Here is a 22912-nt window from a genome sequence, read left to right on the forward strand (position 1 = left end):
GGCCTGTTTCCACACTGTAAATCTAATCTAATCTAAAAAAAAATACTGTCAGCCAAATCTAACACCTGACCAGGTTCATTACCCAGTACCAAATCCAATGTGGCCTCTCCCCTTGTTGGCTTGTCTACAAACTGTGTGAGGAAACCGTGGACAAAGACTAAAGTCCTCAAACTGTAGTATTTCCTGTCATTCTGTGTAAAATATGTTTCTGTTGCACTGTGCTGGGCATGTTTGGATTGCTCTGTACTGAATCAAGGGTGTGGTGCTGGAAAAACTCAACAGTTGAGGCAGTATTCGAGGAATAGGAGAATTCCTGATGCAGGGCTTATGCCCGAAAGGTCGATTCTCCTGCTCCCCAGAAACTGCCTAGCCAGCACCACACTCTTGAATCTGATCTTCACAGCATCTGCAGTCCTCACTTTCTCCTTGCTCTGTGCTGGCTTGCTTGGATTGCCCTGTACTCAGCATGTTTGTGTCCCTGTTCACTAATGATCTGAGCCACTGTTTATCTTCCTTTGCAGAGTTGGCCAATGAAATACACAGTAGCCGCAAACAGTTATCCCAAAGGCAGACAAATATCCTGCAAGCTGGTAAGTCCATACTCTTCATAGTTTCATCATATCATATTAAGGAGTAGGCCATTTAACTCGTCGAGCCTGTTACGCCATTCAATAAGACCATGGCTGATGTATCCATTGTCTCAGCTCCTTCTACCTCTGTTATCTCCATACCCCTTCATTATGCTCTTAGCTCTCTCTTCAGGTCTTTCTGAGCAAGCTTGTAACTTTCCAGCACCCTAACTGAGTCTTCACATCTCATCCTAACATCAGCCCGATGTCTCGCCGCGTGTTGAACTCGTTAATCCAAGAGCGTAGGGAACCAACCCAACCACCCCGTGGCTCAACACTTCAACTCCCCCTCCCACTCCACCAAGGACATGCAGGTCCTTGGACTCCTCCATCGCCAGACCATAACAACACGACGGTTGGAGGAAGAGCGCCTCATCTTCCGCCTGGGAACCCTCCAACCACAAGGGATGAACTCAGATTTCTCCAGTTTCTTCATTTCCCCTCCCCCACCTTGTCTCAGTCCCAACTCTCGAACTCAGCACCACCTTCCTAACCTGCAATCTTCTTCCTGACCTCTCCGCCCCCATCCCACTCCGGCCTATCACCTTCACGTAAACCTCCTTCTACCTAACGCATTTCCAATGTCCCTCCCCCAAGTCCCTCCTCCCTGCTTGGCACACTCTCCTCATTCCTGATGAAGGGCTCATGCCCGAAACGTCAAATCTCATGCTCCTTGGATGCTGCCTGACCTGCTGCGCTTTTCCAGCAACACATTTTCAGCTCTGATCTCCAGCATCTGCAGACCTCACTCTCTCCTTCCGAGCAGCCCCGTGGTTGTTGCTCCCACTCCTCCCGCTGCTAAACAAAAATGGAGGGCCCTGATACTTGAGGTAAGTTTTTAAAGCAGTCATTTACCTTCCTGGCAGCCCCTTGATCATTGCTCCCAATCTTCCTGCTGCTAGACAAACGTTGTGTTGGCTTTCATTAGCAGGGGGATTGAGTTTAAGAGCCACGAGGTTATGCTGAATATCTACAAATCCCTGGTTTGACAACATTTGAAATATTGTGTTCAGTTCTGGTCACCTCATTATAGGAAGGATGTGGAAGCTTTAGAGAGGGTATAGAGGAGATTTACCAGGATGCTGCCTGGACTGGAGGGCGTGTCTAATGAAGAAAGGTTGAGGGAATTAAGGCTTTTCTCATTGGAGCGGAGAAGGATAGAGGTGTACAAGATGATGAGAGGGATAGATAGAATGGACAGCCAGAGACTTGTCCCCAGGGCAGAAATGGGCATAATTTTATGGTGATTGGAGCAAGATTTAGGGGAGATGTCAGAGGTAGGTTCTTTACGCAGAGAGTGGTGGGTGTGTGGAATGCACTGCCAGCGGTGGGAGTAGAGTCAGATACATTAGGGACATTTAAGTGACTCTAGGATAGGCACATGGATGATAGTAAAATGAAGGGGGTGTGGGTTATTTTGATCTTAGAGTAGGAAAAATGGTTGGCATAGCATTGAGAGCCAAAGGGTCTGAACTGCACTGTACTGCTCCAAGTTCTGTGTACTTCCCTGCCCATTGCCATAATTCTTTCATCCATTACTCATTAAAAATCTGTCTATCTCCTCCTTAAATTTACTTCATGTCCCAGCGTCCACCACACTCTGAGGTAGTGAATTCTACAGATTCACAACCCTTTGAGAAACACTTTTCTCTGTTTTAAATCTCTGGCATCTTATCCTAAAACACATGAGCTCTTGTTCTCGATAGCCCCACAAGGGGAAACATTCACTCCAAGACCATTTTGTCAATCCGTTTCGTACCTCAGTTAGATCTCCTCTCATTCTACTAAACTCCAGGGTGTATAAGGTCACACTGATTAATCTTTTTTTCATTGGACAAGCCCCTCATCTTTCAAATTAATCCAGAGAATTTATTCTGAGCTGCCTCCAATCCAATTATATCTCTCCTCAGGCTAAAGATCCTCAGGCTAAAGATCCAAAATTGTACGCAGTGCTCCAAGTGCAGTCTCACTAATGCCTTGTAGAGTTGAACCAACACACCACTACTTTTATACTGTATTCCTTTAAAATAAATGTGTAAATGCCTCTCCTTTCCTTCTGGGTTTCTTTTATATTTGTATTGACAAATGTTGACAATATCCTGTGAATAAAAAAAGAAAATAGATCAGCATACTTATATGTTGCCATGTTTAACCTCATTCTATCTAATTTAATTTCTTTTTATGGCCATTTCTTCAAATTATTTTGACCTTTCCAGTTTAACATCATTGCCCTCTGATCCTAGTCTTGCTTCCCAGGCCCGAAAGACAGGATGCCAACTTGCGGAACATTTCAGAGAACACCTCTGGGACACATTCATTAAACAACCCCACCGTCCTATAGCCGAACATTTCAACTCCCCCTCCCACTCTGGCAAGGACATGCAAGTCCTGGGCCTCCTCCCCCACCAAACCCTAACCACCTGACGCCTGGAGGAAGAAAGCCTCATCTTCCGCCTTGGTACCCTTCAACCACATGAGACCAATGTGGATTTCACCAGTTTCCTCAATTCTCCTCCCTCCACCCTATCCGAGATCCAACCTTCCAACTTGGCACCGCCTTCTTGAACTTTCCTACCTATCCATCTATCCCATCTATCCACTCCACCCCCCTCTCCGACCTATCACCATCACCCCCACCTTTATCTACCTATTGCATTCCTAGCTACCTTCCCCCAGCCCTATCCCCCACCCATTTATCTCTCAGCCTCCTTGGACCATCCCCTCATTCCTGATGAAAATCTTATGTTGGAACGTCGATTCTCCTGCTCCTCGGATGCTGCCTGACCTGCTGTGCTTTTCCAGCACCACACTCTTCAACTCTGATCTTCAGCTCCTGTCGTCCTCACTTACTCCTTACCTGCCACTGCCAGGCCTTGCCTCCTTCTCACCCGCCTCCCCCTTTGCCATGATTCTGTCAGCTGCCATTCCCAGTGAATAGCTTCATGATAGTGCGACATTGGTGGGTGGAGGTGGTGCCTGCACCAACCAACCTCTGCCAGGAGAAGGACCCTGTTTAACCTAAAAATATACTGTGCAAAATACCAATGTATTTTTTAAATGTTGTATTGCTGTTATCTTATGTAGTGTATTAGTTTGTAACTTAATGCAGTTGGGAATGCATAATGATGTAATAATAAAATATCTACATTTTTTTCCAAGCAAGAAAATATCCATAGGATAAGAAAATATTAATAAGATCCTAACTCCAGTGTGAAAACTGCTCTCCTGTGGGAACCCCTGATTTGCCTAATGTCAGTAAATGGATAGCAGTAAATTTGAAGATTTCAGTATGCTCCTGAATTTGTGCAGCCCTTCAGCTAAACAGTTCAAATTCATTTTCAAGAATTGCACAATCTCAGGTTTCCCTGGCTCCCAGTTAACTGAGTATCCCTTTTTTGACAAGTCTGAAACTTTGCTTTGCAGCCACCTCCTCCATGCAGCCCACCTTTCTCCACCCTGCAGCCTCTCTGTACTCCTTCTTGCAATCTCCCCTTCCCCACATGCTGTGCAATCTCCCTGTGCTTCTGTCTGTCTCACTTATGAACTTACCAAGTTCTTACCAACTAGCAGGTGTGGGAGAGAAACAGCTTATGATCAGGAGGGCAGCCCCTCACCAGTTTTACACCATCTGTGAAGTGTGGTGACTTTGCTATGATTGGTCACCAGTATGACTTTTTTCCCAACAGTTCAATGGCAAGGCTGCCTCCCACCAAGTCATTCTGAGAGCTGGGTCTTTGCTTAACTTACATCGACCAATATCAGTATTGAAGGTCTCATCTGACAGGGTTTCAGATTTCTACTTATGCAAAATGTTTCCTGACATTAGCCCCCATTTTGACTCTTCCACCATGGATGATCATACTTCTCGAACTACCCTGACAAATCATTTAATCATTGTAAACACTTCAAACAGATTCTTCAGTGCTAAGTATGAACAAACAGTCCTGGACTACTGAGAAACCTCCATTCGGATTCTTGTTATGTCTGACAGGGGCGGAGAGGTCAGGAAGGAGATTGCAGGTCAAAGTGCACCTACATTCTGAGGTCAGATCCATAGAATCCATCAGATTAGAGTCAGTATGGTGAGTGGTGGTAAGAGGGGAACCTGCTTCAGTGAATTGCTGCCATATCTCTTGTAGATAGTGTCAAAATTGTGTTGCTGGAGAAGTGCAGCAGGTCAGGCAGCATCCAAGGAGCAGGAGAATCAACGTTTTGGGCATGAGCCCTTCTTCAGGAATGAGGAGAGTGTGCCAAGCAGGCTAAGATAAAAGGTAGGGAGGAGGGACTTGGGGGAGGGGCATTGGAAATGCGATAGGTGGAAGGAGGTTAAGGTGAGGGTGATAGGCTGGAGTGGGGTGGGGGTGGAGAGGTCAGGAAGAAGATTGCAGGTTAGGAAGGTGGTGCTGAGTTCGAGGGATTTGACTGAGACAAGGTGGGGGGAGGGGAAATGAGGAAACTGGAGAAATCTGAGTTCATCCCTTGTGGTTGGAGGGTTCCCAGGCAGAAGATGAGGTGCTCTTCCTCCAGCCGTCGTGTTGCTATGGTCTTTTTTCTTGTAGATAATGTGCACTGCTGCTTCTGAACATTGGTGGTGGTGGAGAGAGTAGATGTTTATGAATGTGATGCCAATCAAATGGTCTGCTTGTCCTGGATGGTGTCAAGTCTCTTGAGAGTTTTTGGAGCTGCACTGATCCAGACAAGTGAGAAGTATTCCACCACTCTTTCTCACACTTGCTCATCAAATCTATTGAAAAGGAGGACAGTGGAGAGGTCATCAGTTCTGGAAGATGGTGTATTGTAGAGGGAAATCAATTCTTCCCATATGACTTATATGTAAATGGCACAATTGTCTTAGTTTACAACGAACAAATCCTGCATAAAAAATTCTTCTTTTTACAGTTGCATCAGTCTCCGAAGATATGAAGCAGAGTCAGTCAAAGATAAAAAATGACAGTAAGTAAAAGATTTATTTTCTTTCTGTTTCATGCAGCCTGATCATGTTTGAGTTGTAGAGCTAAGGTTTTATTCAGTTTTTCATCTGTGTGAATGACCATCAACTCCATTTGGTTTAATATCTTGTGTGCCCACTAGTTGCATTTGGAATTTCATATGTAAACCAGTCATAACCTGATCCTGTTCCCTGTAGAGGTGCTGCAGTGCCAGAGGAGGGAGTGCTGGTTGGTTTATTGGATGACAGCACCCTGGTTCTGACACTGGGCTTTATGCAGTGAGATGTGGTGCCAGGAAAAACACAGGAGGCTGATCAGAGACAAAGGAAACTCTGATTTTATTAAAACAAGCAAAATTGCGAATATATCTATACTCCCTGACAAGAAAATTAATATTTGGAAAAAAACAATGCTGTGCATCAAGTGAAATAAGACTTGTCTGACAGCTACTAACACCCCAACTAACCCTTGCAGCTCCAACATGGTATAGTTTTGAATTAAGATTAGAGTCAGGATGCATCCCAGGACCAGGAAAATTGACTTTTCAGGCAGGAGCCCTTGACTCTAATCTCCAGCATCTGCAGTCCTCACTTTCACACAGTTTTGCATTACACAGCTGTTAATTGCTGGGTGACAAGGGAAAAGAGAGAAAAAGAGGGTGAACACAAATCCCAGGGTCCGATCCTATTCCCCTCCCCTGAGGAGTGCCCTGTACTGTTGACCCCAAAGTCTACCTTCCTACTCTCTCTTACTGAGCTGGGACAATAGGTCTCAATGACCTTCTGCTCACCCCTGGAGTAGCTCCTGTTGGTTTGGACAGGGCTGGATGTTGCTGGCTTTATCCAGTCGGTCTGTCAGCTCTCCAGTCTTTGCTCATCAGTACATGGAGGCTTCAGATGAGAAGATTGCTCTCTCTTCCTCTTTTCCCAAGCCTGCGGCTGACTGTGGCTGAATCTTTTGGTGCTAGTCAGACCTCTTGCTGAACAAACCGCAGAGAGCAGGGTTACCCTGTTACACTGACTGTCGGTTTCCCTGACCTCCTGCCAAACGTGGATTGAGCTGTTGTTCCTCCTCTCAGGGCTGAGTGAGCTTCCTGAGTGTTAGATGAGCTGTGAATGGTTTGCCATTTGAAATGAGTGGGTTTCCAATAGCTTTGAGTGTCCATTATTTCTCTGAGGCAGATGTAGGTTAAGGTGATGCTGATGGTGTGGAGGTCTTCCCAATCATGGCAAACGGGTTTACAATGGTGTGGAATGTTCACTATCACTGTCCAAGCAAATGTTGAAAAGTTGAATGGTTTTGTATTTTTATAAGCTCCAGAATATCTCAGTTGTGTGCTCTGTTAGTTGGTGTTAAATTGTCTTTTAGCTGAGGCATTTGTGGGGGTCTTCCTTTTACAAGCTAAACCCTTGTTCCAGGATCAGTGGTGCTGGAAGAGCACAGCAGTTCAGGCAGCATCCAACGAGCAGCGAAATCGATGTTTCGGGCAAAAGCCCTTCATCAGGAATAATAATTTTAAAAAAACCTTGTTCCAGACAGCTGCCCCTGCGCTTGCATATTGCCGAGTCTGTCTCAGCCTGAGGGCTCAGTGACTTTTATTTCAAATCTGACTTCCATTAAACTCATGTCCCAAGTTTAGAGGGTTTTAGTCCAGGGTATCTGATGGGAATTTTTGCCCCACCTCTTATGTAGACTATCACTTTGGATGGGCAAAAATCATTGAGACCTCAAAACCATCTTCGCAGATAATCAAAACTAATCTGCCACCCCCTCAGCTCGCTTTCCCCCGCTGCTCCAGTTCCCCGAGAAAGGTAAAATGCAAGTTCAGGAAAGGGTATAGTATATACAATCACAAACTTAACAGCAAATGTTTACATTGATCAGGCCTTATACAAAACCCTCACATCCATTGTGCAGCTTATACACTCCGTATCCACAGCTTGGGACTCACCCTGGGGTCTCAGCAGGCATTTAAGTGCTGGGATCACAGTGTTTCATCTACACCCCAGTTCAAAAACCCTGACCGGTCAATCCCTGTCATAGAGTGCTCTCCACTTTTGACCATAGGACGGGACTATCTTGAAACGGACATGTACCCCTCCATGAATGACTCCAATATTCATCCGCCCCTCCAAGGGTCCCTGTGATTGTCCAGTGGGCGTCACTGTCCAGTCATTCCCAATCAATGGTCTGGTCCCTGGTGTCCCTGCTCAGTCTCCTGAGCCACCACCAGCTACCCAGAGGGACATCCCCCCTTACAACTGAGACATACCTGTTTACCTTCCACCACCCTAACCCAGGCAGCCACTATTTTAATCCTCGGGCATGAAACGGACGCCTCCCCGTAGGTGAAGCTGGCATGACTGAAGTACCAAGTTGAATTCGACCCCAGCCACCCTGGCCATTTCCCCAGTGGAAGTAGGAGATGATTCCTTCCGTGCTGGGTGTGCCACCTTTGGTGCTGCCACTCAGGGCTCTCCCTGCACCGCACATCGATAGAAAAGGGATTCCTCTGGATCACCCCGTGTCCAATGCTGACTCTGATCAGAGTGACCAGCACTAATACTCAGTCCATTTCCGAGGGTTTCATCCTGTAAGACACAATGCAAACATGGCTTCGCCCTTCAAACATTCCCAGGGTCAGCTCCCAATTACATAAAACTCCATAAGATTTGACCAAACACTGGTACATCAAATAAAAGCACAGTAGTTCCAAAATAGTACTATAGACATAGCTCAGACTATACAGTGCCACCTGCCTCCAGGTGGCCAGGCTAGTATCTGACCATGCTGACCCTGCTGTAGCCTCTGGTTAGCCAATTCTCTGGGGACCATGGAGTCCTTGGCCCTGGGCTTCACAGGGTTCTCCACAATGCTCCCTCTTTGCTTAACAGGGGCCCTCCTGAGTCTCATACGTTGGTTAGGCTGGCCTGTCCCAAGGGTGTTTTTGGCTGGCCCTAGCTCTGCGGCCAGTGGGACCGTGTCCTCCTTACAGTAGTACTGAGTGGAGAGCATCTGAGAGACAGCATTCTGGCACTGCAGCACTCCCTCAGTATCACACTAGAGGGCAAGGCTGGTTTAAAGGTGTGACTACTACCCACTGAGGCACTGACCACATAGAGAACCGCAGCCACTTTAAACATTGTCTTGTCCTTAGATATCAAGACCAGCTGATCCATGTCTGTTGACATATAAACTCTAGAGACTGAACACTTCCTATCAGCAATCACAGAAGGTGCAACACTTGCCCCTTCATCTCTTCCATGCTCACCATCCAAGGCCCCAGACACTCGTTTCAGATTAAGCTGCGTTTCACTTGTACCTCTTTCAATTTAGCCTATTGCATTCGTTGCTCCCAATGTGGTCTCCTCTATATCGGAGAGACAAAACGCTGACTGGGTGACCACTTTGCTGAGCATCTTCGGTCTGTACGCAATCAGGTCCTGGACCTTCCTGTGGCTTACCACTTTAACACCCAACCCTGCTCCCATACCCACATGTCTGTCCTTGGCCTGCTGCAATGACCCAGTGAAGCTCAATACAAACTTGAGGAACAGCATCTCATCTTCCAACTAGACACGTTACAGCCTGCCGGTCTCAACATTGAATTCAACAACTTCCGATAATTTTATTTCATTTATTTTATTTATCTTTTTTTTAATATAATGTTTTTTCACTGTTCTGTACCTCTTACTTCTTGATTGTCTCTCTCTTTCTCCCTCCCTCTCCCCACTCTCTCATCACCTCTTTCCTCTCCTCGTCCCCCTTTGCTCCCCTTCTCCCCTGTTTTCCATCTTGCCCCTGCTTCACCCATCCCCCCTCCATCCCCCACATATTTTGTCACACAGCACTGGATTCAGCCTTGGCCATTCACAGCTCCTAGTCTCCCTATAATCTCCCTATGCACTGTCATTATCACCTCTTTATTGTTACCTTTGCTTCTGGAGCCATGACTCACCTTCTCTCAGCCTCTCTCCCTATTTCTCCCCTTTTGTTTAGCTTTGACGAAGGGTCAGTTAGACTCGAAATGTCAGCTCTTTTCTCTCCTTACAGATGCTGCCAGACCTGCTGAGATTTTCCAGCATTTTCTCTTTTGGTTTCAGATCCCAGCATCCGCAGTAGCTTGCTTTTACCTCCTATCAGGATGTCATCTTGCAAATGTGGATCTGGAATTCACAGATTATCTCCGTTGTTTAATTGCTCGTTCTGATATACTGTACCGTGTTCCCACCATCCACCAGGCTTGACAGCAGAAAGCTGAGTTTAGAAGGTGGCACAAGTCTCCTTCTTACCTTGGGGACTTGTATAGCTCTGCTGATAGCCTGGCTCAGTGGAGAGTGCTGTTAACAGTACTTGCAGCATTACCATTAACACTGTGTTTCATTTTCAGTTGCAAATCTGGCTTATCAAACACGCCGAGGACATGACGACATTACAGATCAGCTGAAAGAGATGAAGGAGAACTGTAAGTAGCTCTGGGGTGGCTTGGTACAAACACTGAACTATTTTCAGCCATTTTGTGTGTTAATATGCAAAGTGCATTAGACAATTCAGACACTTTTTAAGTGAAGAAACTTAATAAATCATCTGAAAATTGCTCGCATATTCCACAAGGCTCAGTCTTGTTAAATTTTGGAAGATCCACGATCACAGTTACCTAATATAAGTAGTAATCAATTTGTAAACACTTCTCATATAGTTCATTAAGTTTGTTAAAAAACAGTTTAGATAGGATACAAGAATATATATAACTGTTACAACTGGGGAAGTTTCACTGACAAGAGATAGTGAGGACCGCAGATACTGGGAGCGTCAGAATCAAGGAAGGGTGGCACTAGAAAAAGCACATCAGGTCAGGCAGCATCCGGGGAGCAAGAGAGTCGAGATTTCAGGCAGGACTCTTTGTCAGCACTGGGGAGGGGCAAGGGGGCTGGGAAATACATAGGGGGCTGGGGGATAGCGATAGGTAGATGCAGGTAGGAGTTGGTTGTGATAAGTCAGTGGGAAAGATAGATGGGAAGGAAGATGGACAGGCAGGTCAGGTCAAGAGGTGGTGCCGAGTTGGAGGGTTGGATCTGGGATGAGGTGGGGAGAGGGGAGATTTGGAAACTGGTGAATTCAACGTTAAGGCAGTGTGGTTGTAGACCCCTGGGGTGGAAGATGAGGTGTTCCCCCTCCAGTTTCTGGGTGGCCTTGTTTAGGCAGTGGAGGAGGTCCAGGATAGACATGTCCTCAGGAGTGGGAGGAGGGAGTTGATACGGTTGGCCATGGGAAGGTGGGGTTAGTTGGTGTGTACGGATCAGGGATGTTCCCTGAACCGGTCTGCGAGATTGCGCTCGGTCTCTTTGATAGAGGAGACCACATCAAGAGCAACAGATGCAATAAATGAGGTTTGATGATATGCAGGTAAATCTCTGCCGGATTTGCAATGATCCTTTGGGGCCTTGGGCGGAGGTGAGAGGGGAGGTGAAGGCACAGGCTTTGCACCTCTTGCAGCAGCAGCAGCAGGGGAAGATGCCAAGTGTGAAGGAGAGAGGGGTGGGTTTGGTGGGGAGTGTGGACCTAACAAGGGAGTATCAGTGGAATGGCCCCTACAGAATGCAGTTAGGGATGTGAAGGGAAATCGTGGGTGGCACAGTGGTTAGCACTGCTGCTTCACAGCGCCAGAGATCTGGGTTCAATTCCCAACTCAGGCGACTGTCTGTGTGGAGTTTGCACGTTCTCCCCGTGTCTGCATGGGTTTCCTCCGGGTGCTCCGGTTTCCTCCCACAGTCCAAAGATGTGCGGGTCAGGTGAATTGGCCGTGTTAAATTGCCCGTAGTGTTAGGTAAGGGGCAAATGTAGGGGTATGGGTGGGTTGTGCTTCGGTGGGTCGGTGTGGACTTGTTGGGCCGAAGGACCTGTTTCCACACTGTAAGTAATCTAATCTAATCTAATGGCAGAGGACGATGTGCTGAATTTGGAAATTAGTGGGGTGGAATGTGGGGACTAGGGGGATTCTATCCTTGTTGGGGTTTGGAGGGTGTGGGGTTTGAGGGCAGACGTGTTGGAAATGGAGGAGATACAATTGAGGGCATTGTTGTTCACGGGAAGGGGAAATGACATCTGGGATACCCTGGAGTGTAATTGCTCATCCTGGGAGCAGATATGATTAGATTAGATTAGATTACTTACAGTGTGGAGATCAGAAACAGGGAGGGGACTGCAGGGAGAGATCAGGAATAGGGAGAGACAGCAGGGAGTGGAGGGCATGGCAGGGAAAGATTCTGTGGTCCTTGTCTTCTTGTCAATCCACATCTACAAACACCAACTAGCAACTAAATGCCATGACAAGCTGTCCTTAGTTGCCATACACCCAGATGACAAGCACCACAGATTCGACTTGGATAGCACAATGATCATTGGACAAGCTGAACAGAGGACAGCCAGAGAATTTCGAGAAGCGTGGCCCTCTTCCACAGACTCCATCAATGTACTCATCGACCTGGGTCCAATATTCTGGCACTACAACGAGCAACTGGAATCGGCAATCCGAAGCAGCATCAACGGAACCGAATAAATTCCAGAAGGACAGCACAGCAGCACTTCACAGGAGGTTCGGAAGCACTGAAGATCTCACCTAGACAGGGACAAAACTTCTGCAAACCAACTTGCCAGCTCAGCGAACATACCCACACCCACAATAAAACAAGAGCTGGAATACACTGATCATTCTCTCATCGGTAGGCTGTGGCTGGTGAGGTTTCACAAATGGTCAAACTGTTCACAACACACAGCAATGATTTGGAGTTGGAGACCAAATGTAACATTTCCAAACTGTGGAAAATTACAAAAATGGGAATGCATTTCCTGTGGAAGGTGTAAAGTGGCTTCAAGAAGATTTGGACAGGGCAAGAACATGGCAGCTGGAGTACAATGTGAGAAATATCAGGTTATTTAATTCAGTCGGGGAGCCGGATGTGCAGAATATTTCTTAGATGATGAGAGGTTGAAGGGACCTAGACATCCTTGTCACTAAACCATTCTGTCGGATTCATTCCTCCTATTGAATCTACTCAGTTTTACATACCATCTGTGTTCACCTATCAACATCTCACCTCTCCACCCCCCACACACCACCATCTGCATTCCCCCTAACCCCATCTCAATTCCTAAAGAAGGGTTTTATCTGAAATGTCACCGTCTCCACCTCCTGATGCTGCCTGACTTGCTGTATTCTTTCCACCTCCTGCTTGTCTGTTTTGGAATCCAGCATCTGCAGGATTTTTTTGTTTCTAACTAAATCATTAAATGCTAACATGCAGGTACAGCAAGCTGTTAGTAAGGCTGATGGAATGTTAAGTCTTGCTTCAAATCGGCACGGTGGCACAGTGGTTAGCACTGCTGCCTCACAGCGCCAGAGACCCGGGTTCAATTCCCGACTCAGGCGACTGACTGTGTGGAGTTTGCACGTTCTCCCCGTGTCTGCGTGGGTTTCCTCCGGGTGCTCCGGTTTCCTCCCACAGTCCAAAGATGTGCGGGTCAGGGGAATTGGCCATGCTAAATTGCCCGTAGTGTTAGGTAAGGGGTAAATGTAGGGGTATGGGTGGGTTGCGCTTCGGCGGGTCGGTGTGGGCTTGTTAAGCCGAAGGGCCTGTTTCCACACTGTAAGTAATCTAAAAAAAATCGATTGAAGATTAGTTAGACCACAGCTGGAGAACTGTGTGAGGCTTTGGTCTCCTTATCTCAGCCACAGAGAGTACAATGGAGATTTACCAGATTCATCTCTGTGATGGCAGGGATGTTCTATAAAGAGAGAATGGGAAAAGTGGGCCTGGATTCTCTCGACTTCCTGAAGACTTAAGAGGTGATCTTATTGAAACTTACAAAATTCTTCCAAAGAGTAGATACAAAGATGTTTCTGCTGACTGGGGATTCTGACATTAGATTAGATTAAGATTACTTACAGTGTGGAAACAGGCCCTTCGGCCCAACAAGTCCACACCGACCCACTGAAGTGTAACCCACCTAGACCCATTCCCCTACACCTAACATGGCCAATTCACCTGACCTGCACATTTTTGGACTGTGGGAGAAAACCGGAGCACCCGGAGGAAAACCACGCAGACATGGGGAGAATGTGCAAACTCCACACAGAGAGTTGCCCGAGGTGGGAATTGAACCCGGGTCTCTGGCGCTGTGAGGCAGCAGTGCTAACCACTGTGCCACCGTGCTGCCCATGATGAGGGCACAATTTAAAATAAGGGAGATGGCATTTAAGACTGGGATGAGAAAAAATGTATTTACCCAGCGGATTCTGAATGTTTGGAATTCTCTACTCCAGAGAACTATGGAAGCTCAGCCTTTGAGTATATGTAAAAATGACGGTCTGGGTAAAAGGTACTGATGAGTTTGATCACCCGTGATTGTGCAGAATAGTGGAGTAGGCTTGATAGGCTGAATGGTCTGCTGCTATTCCTATATATACCCACAATGCTGTTAAGGATGGAGTTATAGGATTTCGTCTGAGTAATACTGAAGGAAGGGCGATATATTTCCACCTCATGATGGTGAGTGAGTTGGAGGGGAACTTGTAGGAGGTGGTGTTCCCATGTTCCTGCTGTCCTTGTCCTTCTCAGTGGGAGGGATTGTGGATTTGGAATGTGCTGTCTAAGCTGCCTCAGCGAGATGCTGCTGTGCATCTAGTAGATAGTACACACTGCCTGTTTCTGAGTATTTGGTAGTGCAGGGAGAGGTTATGTGTGAATGTGGTGCCAATCAAGCAGGTTGCTTTGTCTTGAATGATGTCATACTTCTTGAGTATTGTTGGAGCTGCACCCATCCCATCAAGTGGGGAATATTCCATCACACTTATGACCTGTGCTTGGTAGGTGGTGGACAGGTTTTGGGAAGTCAGGAGGTGAATTACCGGATTCTGACCTGTTGTGGTCATAATAATGGTCAGTGGTAAACCCCAGGACATTGACAACAGAGATGGTAATATCAATGAATTGTCAATAGCAGATGGCTTGACTCTCTCTTGTCGGTGATTGCCTTTGCCTGACATGAGTTTTATGTGAATGTTATTTTGCGGTTATCAATCCAACCCTGGATGTTCCTTTCTACATATAGTCACGACTGCTTTTGTATTGGAGGAGTAATGAATGGTGCTGAATGCTGTGAAATCATCAGTAAACATCTTAAATGCAGAGCTGTTGCGGAGGATGACCCAGTCACCACTGCCATTCCCAATCCCAGCTTTCAGGTTATCACACTCATGCCCAGGCCCAGTTACCAGGTTAACTCAATCTTCCCAGACTGATTGCCAGATTAGCATTGTCAGATTACCAGATTACCCCAATCTTCCCAATCCATGTTACTGAGTTACCATGGTAACTCCTAGTTGGCCGACTGTAGTTTGGAGAAACAGTTGGCACCAGTTTGGGGTTTTCTTCACCCAATTCACCCTAAGGATCACCAACACCATACAAACAGGAAAAGAGGCATCTCCCAGGAGCTGGTCTCTTACCCACCCGTCACCCAGTGAGAGGGTTCAACAGGGTGGACAGTGAGAGCCTTTTTCCTCAGATGGTGATGGCACATACTTTAAATTGAGGGTGATAGAAATAGGACAGATGTCAGAGGTAGTTTCTTTACCCAGAGAGTAGTCAGGGCGTCGAACGCACTGCCTGCAAACAGTTGTAGACTCGCCAACTTTAACAGCATTTAAATGGTCATTGGGTGGACATATGGATGAAAATGAAATAGTGTAGGAGAGAAAGGCTTCAGATTGGTTTCACAGGTCAGCACAACATTGAGGGCCGAAGGGCCTGTGCTGCACTGTTATGTTCTATGTTCACCTTGCCTTTTGGGTTGGGCAACAGACGTAGTTGAAGCAAGTAGTGGTGCTGGCAGAGGGGTGAAATACAGCACCCCATCCACCCATTCTCTCTGTCACTCCATCTGGTCAGGGTTCCTGACAACTCACTAAGCTGAGTATCTGCTCACATTCAAAGTTTAGGTTGTGGGTAAGGAAGTGACCCGGGTGTAAAGCCCGTGGAGTTTGGAGTATAATGTGGGTTCCAGTGCATGTTGGTACTGACTTGTTGAGAATAAGAGTTTGAAGTAGTCTATTCAGTTATATAGATAGAGCGAAGAGTTTGGAACTGTTTGCCACAGGGTAGACAACATTGTGAGGAGATTTGGTACCTTCAGGAATTCTACAGACAGAGACAGCAGCAGCAAATATGGACAAAAAGCAGTGTTGGCTGGAGGTCCGGTGTGTGGAATAGGGTGTGGGCCTGAGCGGTGTCAGCTGGAGGTCCGGTGTGTGGAATAGGGTGTGGGCCTGAGCGGTGTCTGCTAGAGGTCTGGTGTGTGGAATAGGGTGTGGGCCTGAGCGGTGTCTGCTGGAGGTCTGGTGTGTGGGCCTGGAGCAGTGTGGGCTGGAGGTCCGGTGTGTGGAATAGGGTGTGGGCCTGAGCGGTGTCAGCTGGAGGTCCGGTGTGTGGAATAGGGTGTGGGCCTGGAGCAGTGTGGGCTGGAGGTCCGGTGTGTGGAATAGGGTGTGGGCCCGGAGCAGTGTCAGCTGGAGGTCCGGTGTGTGGAATAGGGTGTGGGCCCGGAGCAGTGTGGGCTGGAGGTCCGGTGTGTGGAATAGGGTGTGGGCCTGAGCAGTATCGGCTGGAGGTCCGGTGTGTGGAATAGGGTGTGGACCTGGAGCAGTGTCAGCTGGAGGTCCGGTGTGTGGAATAGGGTGTGGGCCTGAGCAGTATCGGCTGGAGGTCCGGTGTGTGGAATAGGGTGTGGGCCTGAGCGGTGTTGGCTGGAGGTCCAGTGTGTGGAATAGGGTGTGGGCCCGGAGCAGTGTGAGCTGGAGGTCCGGTGTGTGGAATAGGGTGTGGGCCTGAGCAGTATCGGCTGGAGGTCCGGTGTGTGGAATAGGGTGTGGGCCCGGAGCAGTGTGGGCTGGAGGTCCGGTGTGTGGAATAGGGTGTGGGCCTGAGCGGTGTTGGCTGGAGGTCCGGTGTGTGGAATAGGGTGTGGGCCTGAGCGGTGTCGGCCGGAGGTCCGGTGTGTGGAATAGGGTGTGGGCCCGGAGCAGTGTGGGCTGGAGGTCCGGTGTGTGGAATAGGGTGTGGGCCTGAGCGGTGTTGGCTGGAGGTCCAGTGTGTGGAATAGGGTGTGGGCCTGGAGCAGTGTCAGCTGGAGGTCCGGTGTGTGGAATAGGGTGTGGGCCCGGAGCAGTATCGGCTGGAGGGCCGGTGTGTGGAATAGGGTGTGGGCCCGGAGCAGTGTGGGCTGGAGGTCCGGTGTGTGGAATAGGGTGTGGGCCTGAGCGGTGTTGGCTGGAGGTCCAGTGTGTGGAATAGGGTGTGGGCCTGGAGCAGTGTCAGCTGGAGGTCCGGTGTGTGGAATAGGGTGTGGGCCCGGAGCAGTGTGGGCTGGAGGTCCGGTGTGTGGAATAGGGTGTGGGCCTGAGCGGTGTTGGCTGGAGGTCCGGTGTGTGGAATAGGGTGTGGGCCCGGAGCAGTGTGGGCTGGAGGTCCGGTGTGTGGAATAGGGTGTGGGCCTGAGCGGTGTCGGCCGGAGGTCCGGTGTGTGGAATAGGGTGTGGGCCCGGAGCAGTGTGGGCTGGAGGTCTGGTGTGTGGAATAGGGTGTGGGCCTGAGCAGTATCGGCTGGAGCTCCGGTGTGTGGAATAGGGTGTGGGCCTGAGCAGTATCGGCTGGAGGTCTGGTGTGTGGAATAGGGTGTGGGCCTGAGCAGTATCGGCTGGAGGTCTGGTGTGTGGAATAGGGTGTGGGCCTGAGCAGTATCGGCTGGAGGTCCGGTGTGTGGAATAGGGTGTGGGCCTGAGCAGTATCGGCTGGAGGTCCGGTGTGTGGAATAGGGTGTGGGCCTGAGCGGTGTCAGCTGGAGGTCCGGTGTGTGGAATAGGGTGTGGGCCTGAGCGGTGTCAGCTGGAGGTCCGGTGTGTGGAATAGGGTGTGGGCCTGAGCGGTGTTGGCTGGAGGTCCAGTGTGTGGAATAGGGTGTGGGCCTGAGCTCAGTTTAGTCAGAGCGAGCTGAAGTGACAGTGATGGAGGTTACCCGGCATCAGTGGCATCAAGAGCAAGAAGCCAAAGATTTCCAGAGAATGGGCCAAAGCAGAGGAGACCAGGCTCTTGCAGGAAAGTGCACTTAGGAAAGACCGTTGAGCTATTACCTTTGTTCTTTTATTTTTCCACTTACTGCTCAGAAGGACTGTAAAGTTAACTTCTAACTTAATTTCTTTATTTTTCCTCTCATACTAAGAACAACAGTAATATTTTACTTTTAACTTTGTTTCTCTATATTAGTTCCATCATATGAGGTGACATTATACACTTTTCACTGCATTCCTGTACATCTGTACTTGAGTACGTGTGGTAATAAAGCTTAAATCAAATTAAAATCAAGTAAAAATACTCCCTCTGGTGGATGCAGTGGAATATTGTGAATAGTTTTTGTCCCCTTATCTCAGGAGAGGTGTAATAGCATTGAAGGCAATCCAGAGATGGTTTGCTAACCCAACACCGGGTATGGAGGGAATATCTTACAGGGTGAGGTTGAATAGATTCAGCCTATATGCACTGGAGTACAGAAGAATGAACAATGAAACGTACAAGATTCTCAGGCTGCTTTACAGTAGATGTGGAGAGGATGTTTCCCATTGTGGGAGAGTCTATACTTAGCGGGTGTAATCTAAGTAAGGACTCACACATTTAAGACCCAGATGAGGAGGAATCTTTTCTCTCAGAGGGTAGTGAATCTGTGGAGTCCTTCACTGCAGAGGAAGCTGGGTCATTATACAGGCTGAAGGCTGATGTAGACAAATTGTTAGTCAATGAAGGAATCGAGACTAGTGAGGAAAAGGCAGTAAGGTGGTGTTGAGGATTATTAGATCAGCCATTGACAGGCTGAATAACCTACTTCTGTTCATACATCTTATTGTCTTGTGATCAACAACATGTGGGCACAGGTTTAAGGCAATTGGCAAACCAATCAATACAGACACTTGGAAAAGCTCATACACAGCGGGTGGTTAGGATCCAGAATGTGCTTCCTGAGAGTGTGGTAGATGTGGATTCAATTGAGGCTTTCAAAAAGGAATTGGATCATTATGTGGAAAGGAAAAGCATGGTCCGAGGGCAGGCAGAAGGAATTAGTTTAATTTGGCATCATAGAACATAGAAAAATACAGCGCAGTACAGGCCCTTTGGCCCTCGATGTTGCGCCGACCCAAGCCCACCTAACCTACACTAGCCCACTATCCTCCATATGCCTATCCAATGCCCGTTTAAATGCTCATAAAGAGGGAGAGTCCACCACTGCTACTGGCAGGGCATTCCATGAACTCACGACTTGCTGAGTAAAGAATCTACCCCTAACATCTGTCCTATACCTACTACCCCTTAATTTAAAGCTATGCCCCCTCATAATAGCTGACTCCATACGTGGAAAAAGGTTCTCATGGTCAACCCTATCTAAACCCCTAATCATCTTGTACACCTCTATCAAGTCACCCCTAAACCTTCTTTTCTCCAATGAAAACAGCCCCAAGTGCCTCAGCCTTTCCTCATACGACCTTCCTACCATACCAGGCAACATCCTGGTAAACCTCCTCTGCACCCGTTCCAGTGCCACCACATCTCCTCATGTTCAGCACAACATCATGGATCAAAGAGCCTGCTTCTGTGTAAAGCTGCAGAGAGAAGCCGGGATAGTGACACTAAGTCCAGGACACAAATGGAGGACTGATTGGCTGCCTTCTAGTCTGTAATAATTCTGTGTTTAATTCTCCTTCACAGGTCAGCCCCAATTCGAGTGTCCTGACCAATGGACAGAATTCCACCAAAAATGTTACTACTTTTCACCCAACACGGAAGATTGGTCAACATCACAGAGATTCTGCTTATCGAAGATGTCTAATCTGGTTGTTATTAACAGTGCCGAGGAACAGGTTAGAATTCTTCTGGGGGTCTTTCAAAGTGACATCAATAGCCTGAAAAGTCTCGAGCAGCTGTCCCCTCCCAGTCCCTGCAAGGCAGATGACTCCCCAGCTCCTGGGTGTAACCAGGATTGCTACTACAGTCTTGGTGAAAGAAAGCCAGGAGAGAGGCATCTGAGGATGTCCCATATACCTACACACAGCGGAACTAATTGTTTTTGCAGATGGTTAGGACAGTAACATGTTAAATATGTCAAACCCGCATGTTTCTGGGTATAATGCAGGCAGGACAGTGGGAACAGCTGACCAACCTGCTTTCAGGATAGGCCAGTCACCTAGCTATGATAATAAGGCTCCATGCCTTAGGTTCTTTCATGGGCTGTGGCATCACTGACAGCTTTCATTGACTATTCCTAATTACACTTGAACTGAAAGGGATCCAGAGTCCATTTCAGTGGGCAATTTAGAGTCAGTGACACTGCTGTATGTCTGGAGGCACATGTAGCTGGGCCAGACCAGGCTAGGATGGCCTAAAGGACACTAGTGAACCAGATGGGCTTTTATGACAATTGACGATAGATTAGTGCTCACCATCACTGAGATTAGTTTCAATTCCATCAGCTGTTATCGTGGGATTTGAATGTACATCTTAAAACCATTAACTCAGACATAGGCCAGACTATTTACCACTACATCACCATCTCCTCACGTAACTCTCGCCCCAGTCTAACATTGGCTGGTTGGATTTTACAGGCCTCAGGAAGCTCTGCAGCTAATGGGAGGTGACACTTTCTGAATGGAACAGTCAAATATATTTTAAACACTGCTGGGTGGACAAGAAGAGCAGGTGAACTACATCCTTGATCACCTCCCCTCCCCCAAAACTTGCTTCCCTCCTTCCATCACTCCCTCCCACCCTGAGTCTAGTAATGAGGGTGTGTGGGACAAGTCTGTCAAGCTGGCTTCCTGAATAGGAAACAAACTCTGCGGGGAGATATTGGGAATGTGGTAATGTCCCTGGACTAATGACCTGGAGCCAAATCATTTCTCTGGGGATATACGTTTAAATCCCACATTGGAGTCAAGTGGGAATTAAATTTAATTATAAACTCTGGATGTTTAAAACAGGTTTAATTAATGATGACTATGACAATTATTATTGATAGTAGTAAAAGCCTATGTGGTTCAGTAATGTCCTTTAGAGAAAAAAATCTGTCTGTTTGAAGTCACATACAGATATGATTGACACCGAATAGTTCTCGAAGGACAATTAGGGATTAGGCACCAAACATGATGACCACATCCCATGAAAAGATAGAATGAGAAATGAAGCATTTCCGGATCGCAACTCATTTGCCCTCTAAAAAATCCTGTCGAGATTTGGGTCAGTGTTTCTGTCTGTTGTCCATTACTGTTGACCCTCTGCGATCACAAATCCATTCACATAATGATAAATATCATTGCTCCCCCCAGCCTGTCATAAACACACAATGACAATTCCTTGTGAGTACACAGGTGAGATGTTCCAATTGTTGTCTACCCGTATCCTGTTCTTGTAGAAATATGGACTGAATCTCTGTGTGAAGTTCTCTTTCCTACTCAACGTATTGAGTGTCAATTTGAAAGTTGCTATTGATGAGGCCTTGGAGGGGTCAGCCTGAATTTAAGTTTTCATTCCTCAGGCTTCCCCAAGATTCTTATGTGCACAAGATGGCGGGCAGGAAACACATGTTCATTGATTTAGCCTGTGTTGTACTCGACAACTTGTCAGAAAAGCAGGAAATGAGGTGTGTCCTTGCCCCACGTCTAGAGCAGGTATAGGGCCCAAGGACTTAGTTCAAATCTTACTCAGAGTCTGATTTTCCAGGGACACACTAGCTTCCCATCTGGCCGAAACCTCAGTCTAACGGGAACTGAGAAGCGAGAATGATAATCTAAGTGAGGAATTAGAAGGAGAAGGAATTGATTTGTGACTTTTGATCTCCCTGTCCCTGAATCCCAACACCACACACACACACACACACACACACACACACACACACACAGTCCCCAGGCCATTGCTCACCAGTAAGTCTCAGACACGCTAATAACCTTCACACACTCATCATCCTGCAGTTTAATAAGCTCTAAGACCAAACATCTGGATCATGTCTTTCCTATACAGGTGTACTTACTTGCACAGCTGGTGATCGATCACTCACGACATCCTAATGGCTCCTACCAACTTATGTCACACTGACATAGTTTTCACGTCGTTTTGTTAAAACTGCACTTACATTGAGAATTTATTTGGACCCCCACAGGGATTTTTGAATAAAGGAATTGAATCAAATCGACACTGGATTGGACTCAACGAGACAAATAACATGGATAATTGGGGTTGGGTGGATGGAACACAATATAATACTACATTCAAGTAAGTAAGCTTTTTATACACTCAGTCTTTGTGTTAAAATGGCCTGCATGTTCTTTTTCTGTTAAGCTCCATGATGCTAAACTGTGTACATCAAACAGAAACCAGCTTTTGACGGTCAGTTCCCAATGCCATTTGGTTTTGGCCATGTCCATTATCCAAGCCATGCATTTCCTCACCCCCACACCCCCCACCAAGCTCTACTAAGAGCAACTGAAACTGGAACTGGAGTACATGATGTGGACATACCGGTGTTGGACTGGGGTGAACAAAGTCAGAAATCACACAACACCAAGTCATAGTCCAATAAGATTACTTGAAATCACAAGCTTTCGGAGCGCTGCTCCTTCGTTGAGATTTCATTTGATGAAGAAGTAGCACTCTGAAAGCTTGTGATTTCAAATAAACGTTTGCTGGACAATAACCTGGTGTCATGTGACTTCTGACATTGTAGCTGGAGTAGATCATTCTGCCCATCGAACCTGCTACACTAATCAATATGATCACACCTGACCCTGGGTTCAACAGTTGCCTGCTGGCTCACTGATAGCCTGAGGCAGCAAAGATCTGTCCATCCCAGAGCATCCACAACTCTTTGAGGGAGAGAATTCCAAAAATTCAGAAACCTCTGAGTGAAGCAATCTCTCCTCATCTCAGTCCCAAGTAATTACCCTTCTCCTGACACTTATGCAACTGTCATCTCCTCTAACCCTCATCTCCGGGGGGACCAGGTTTGCTAGTGCTTCAATGGAGGGTTTAAACTAGATTGGCGGGGGATGGGATCCCCAACAGCAGGAGGGCAAGTGCAAGGCTGGAAGGAGACACTGTAATCAGAAACTGTAAAGAGAAGAGAGAATTCAGGCTGGAACATGACAGGGAGCAAGGAGTGCCTGTTGGATTAAACTGCATCTATTTCAATGCGAGAGGTCTGACAGGTAAGGCTGATGAACTCGGTGTGGATAGGTATGTG

At 47.3% G+C, this 22912-nt stretch overlaps 1 protein-coding gene across 1 annotated transcript in view; it reads left to right on the forward strand.

The window, feature by feature from the left end:
* Nucleotides 1–524: 524 nt before the first annotated feature.
* The window catches only part of LOC132813385 (C-type lectin domain family 10 member A-like), a 31795-nt gene continuing 9407 nt past the window's right edge, over nt 525–22912 (forward strand). Inside the window, exons 1-5 of the mRNA XM_060823136.1 lie at nt 525–590; nt 5529–5582; nt 9969–10043; nt 19390–19541; nt 21833–21945. Coding sequence (XP_060679119.1) covers nt 5549–5582; nt 9969–10043; nt 19390–19541; nt 21833–21945 — 374 coding nt within the window. The 5' untranslated portion in view covers nt 525–590; nt 5529–5548. The remainder of the gene's footprint in view (nt 591–5528; nt 5583–9968; nt 10044–19389; nt 19542–21832; nt 21946–22912) is intronic.

The sequence above is a fragment of the Hemiscyllium ocellatum genome, unplaced genomic scaffold (genome assembly GCF_020745735.1).
Source record: "Hemiscyllium ocellatum isolate sHemOce1 unplaced genomic scaffold, sHemOce1.pat.X.cur. scaffold_3641_pat_ctg1, whole genome shotgun sequence".
NCBI lineage: Eukaryota > Metazoa > Chordata > Chondrichthyes > Orectolobiformes > Hemiscylliidae > Hemiscyllium > Hemiscyllium ocellatum.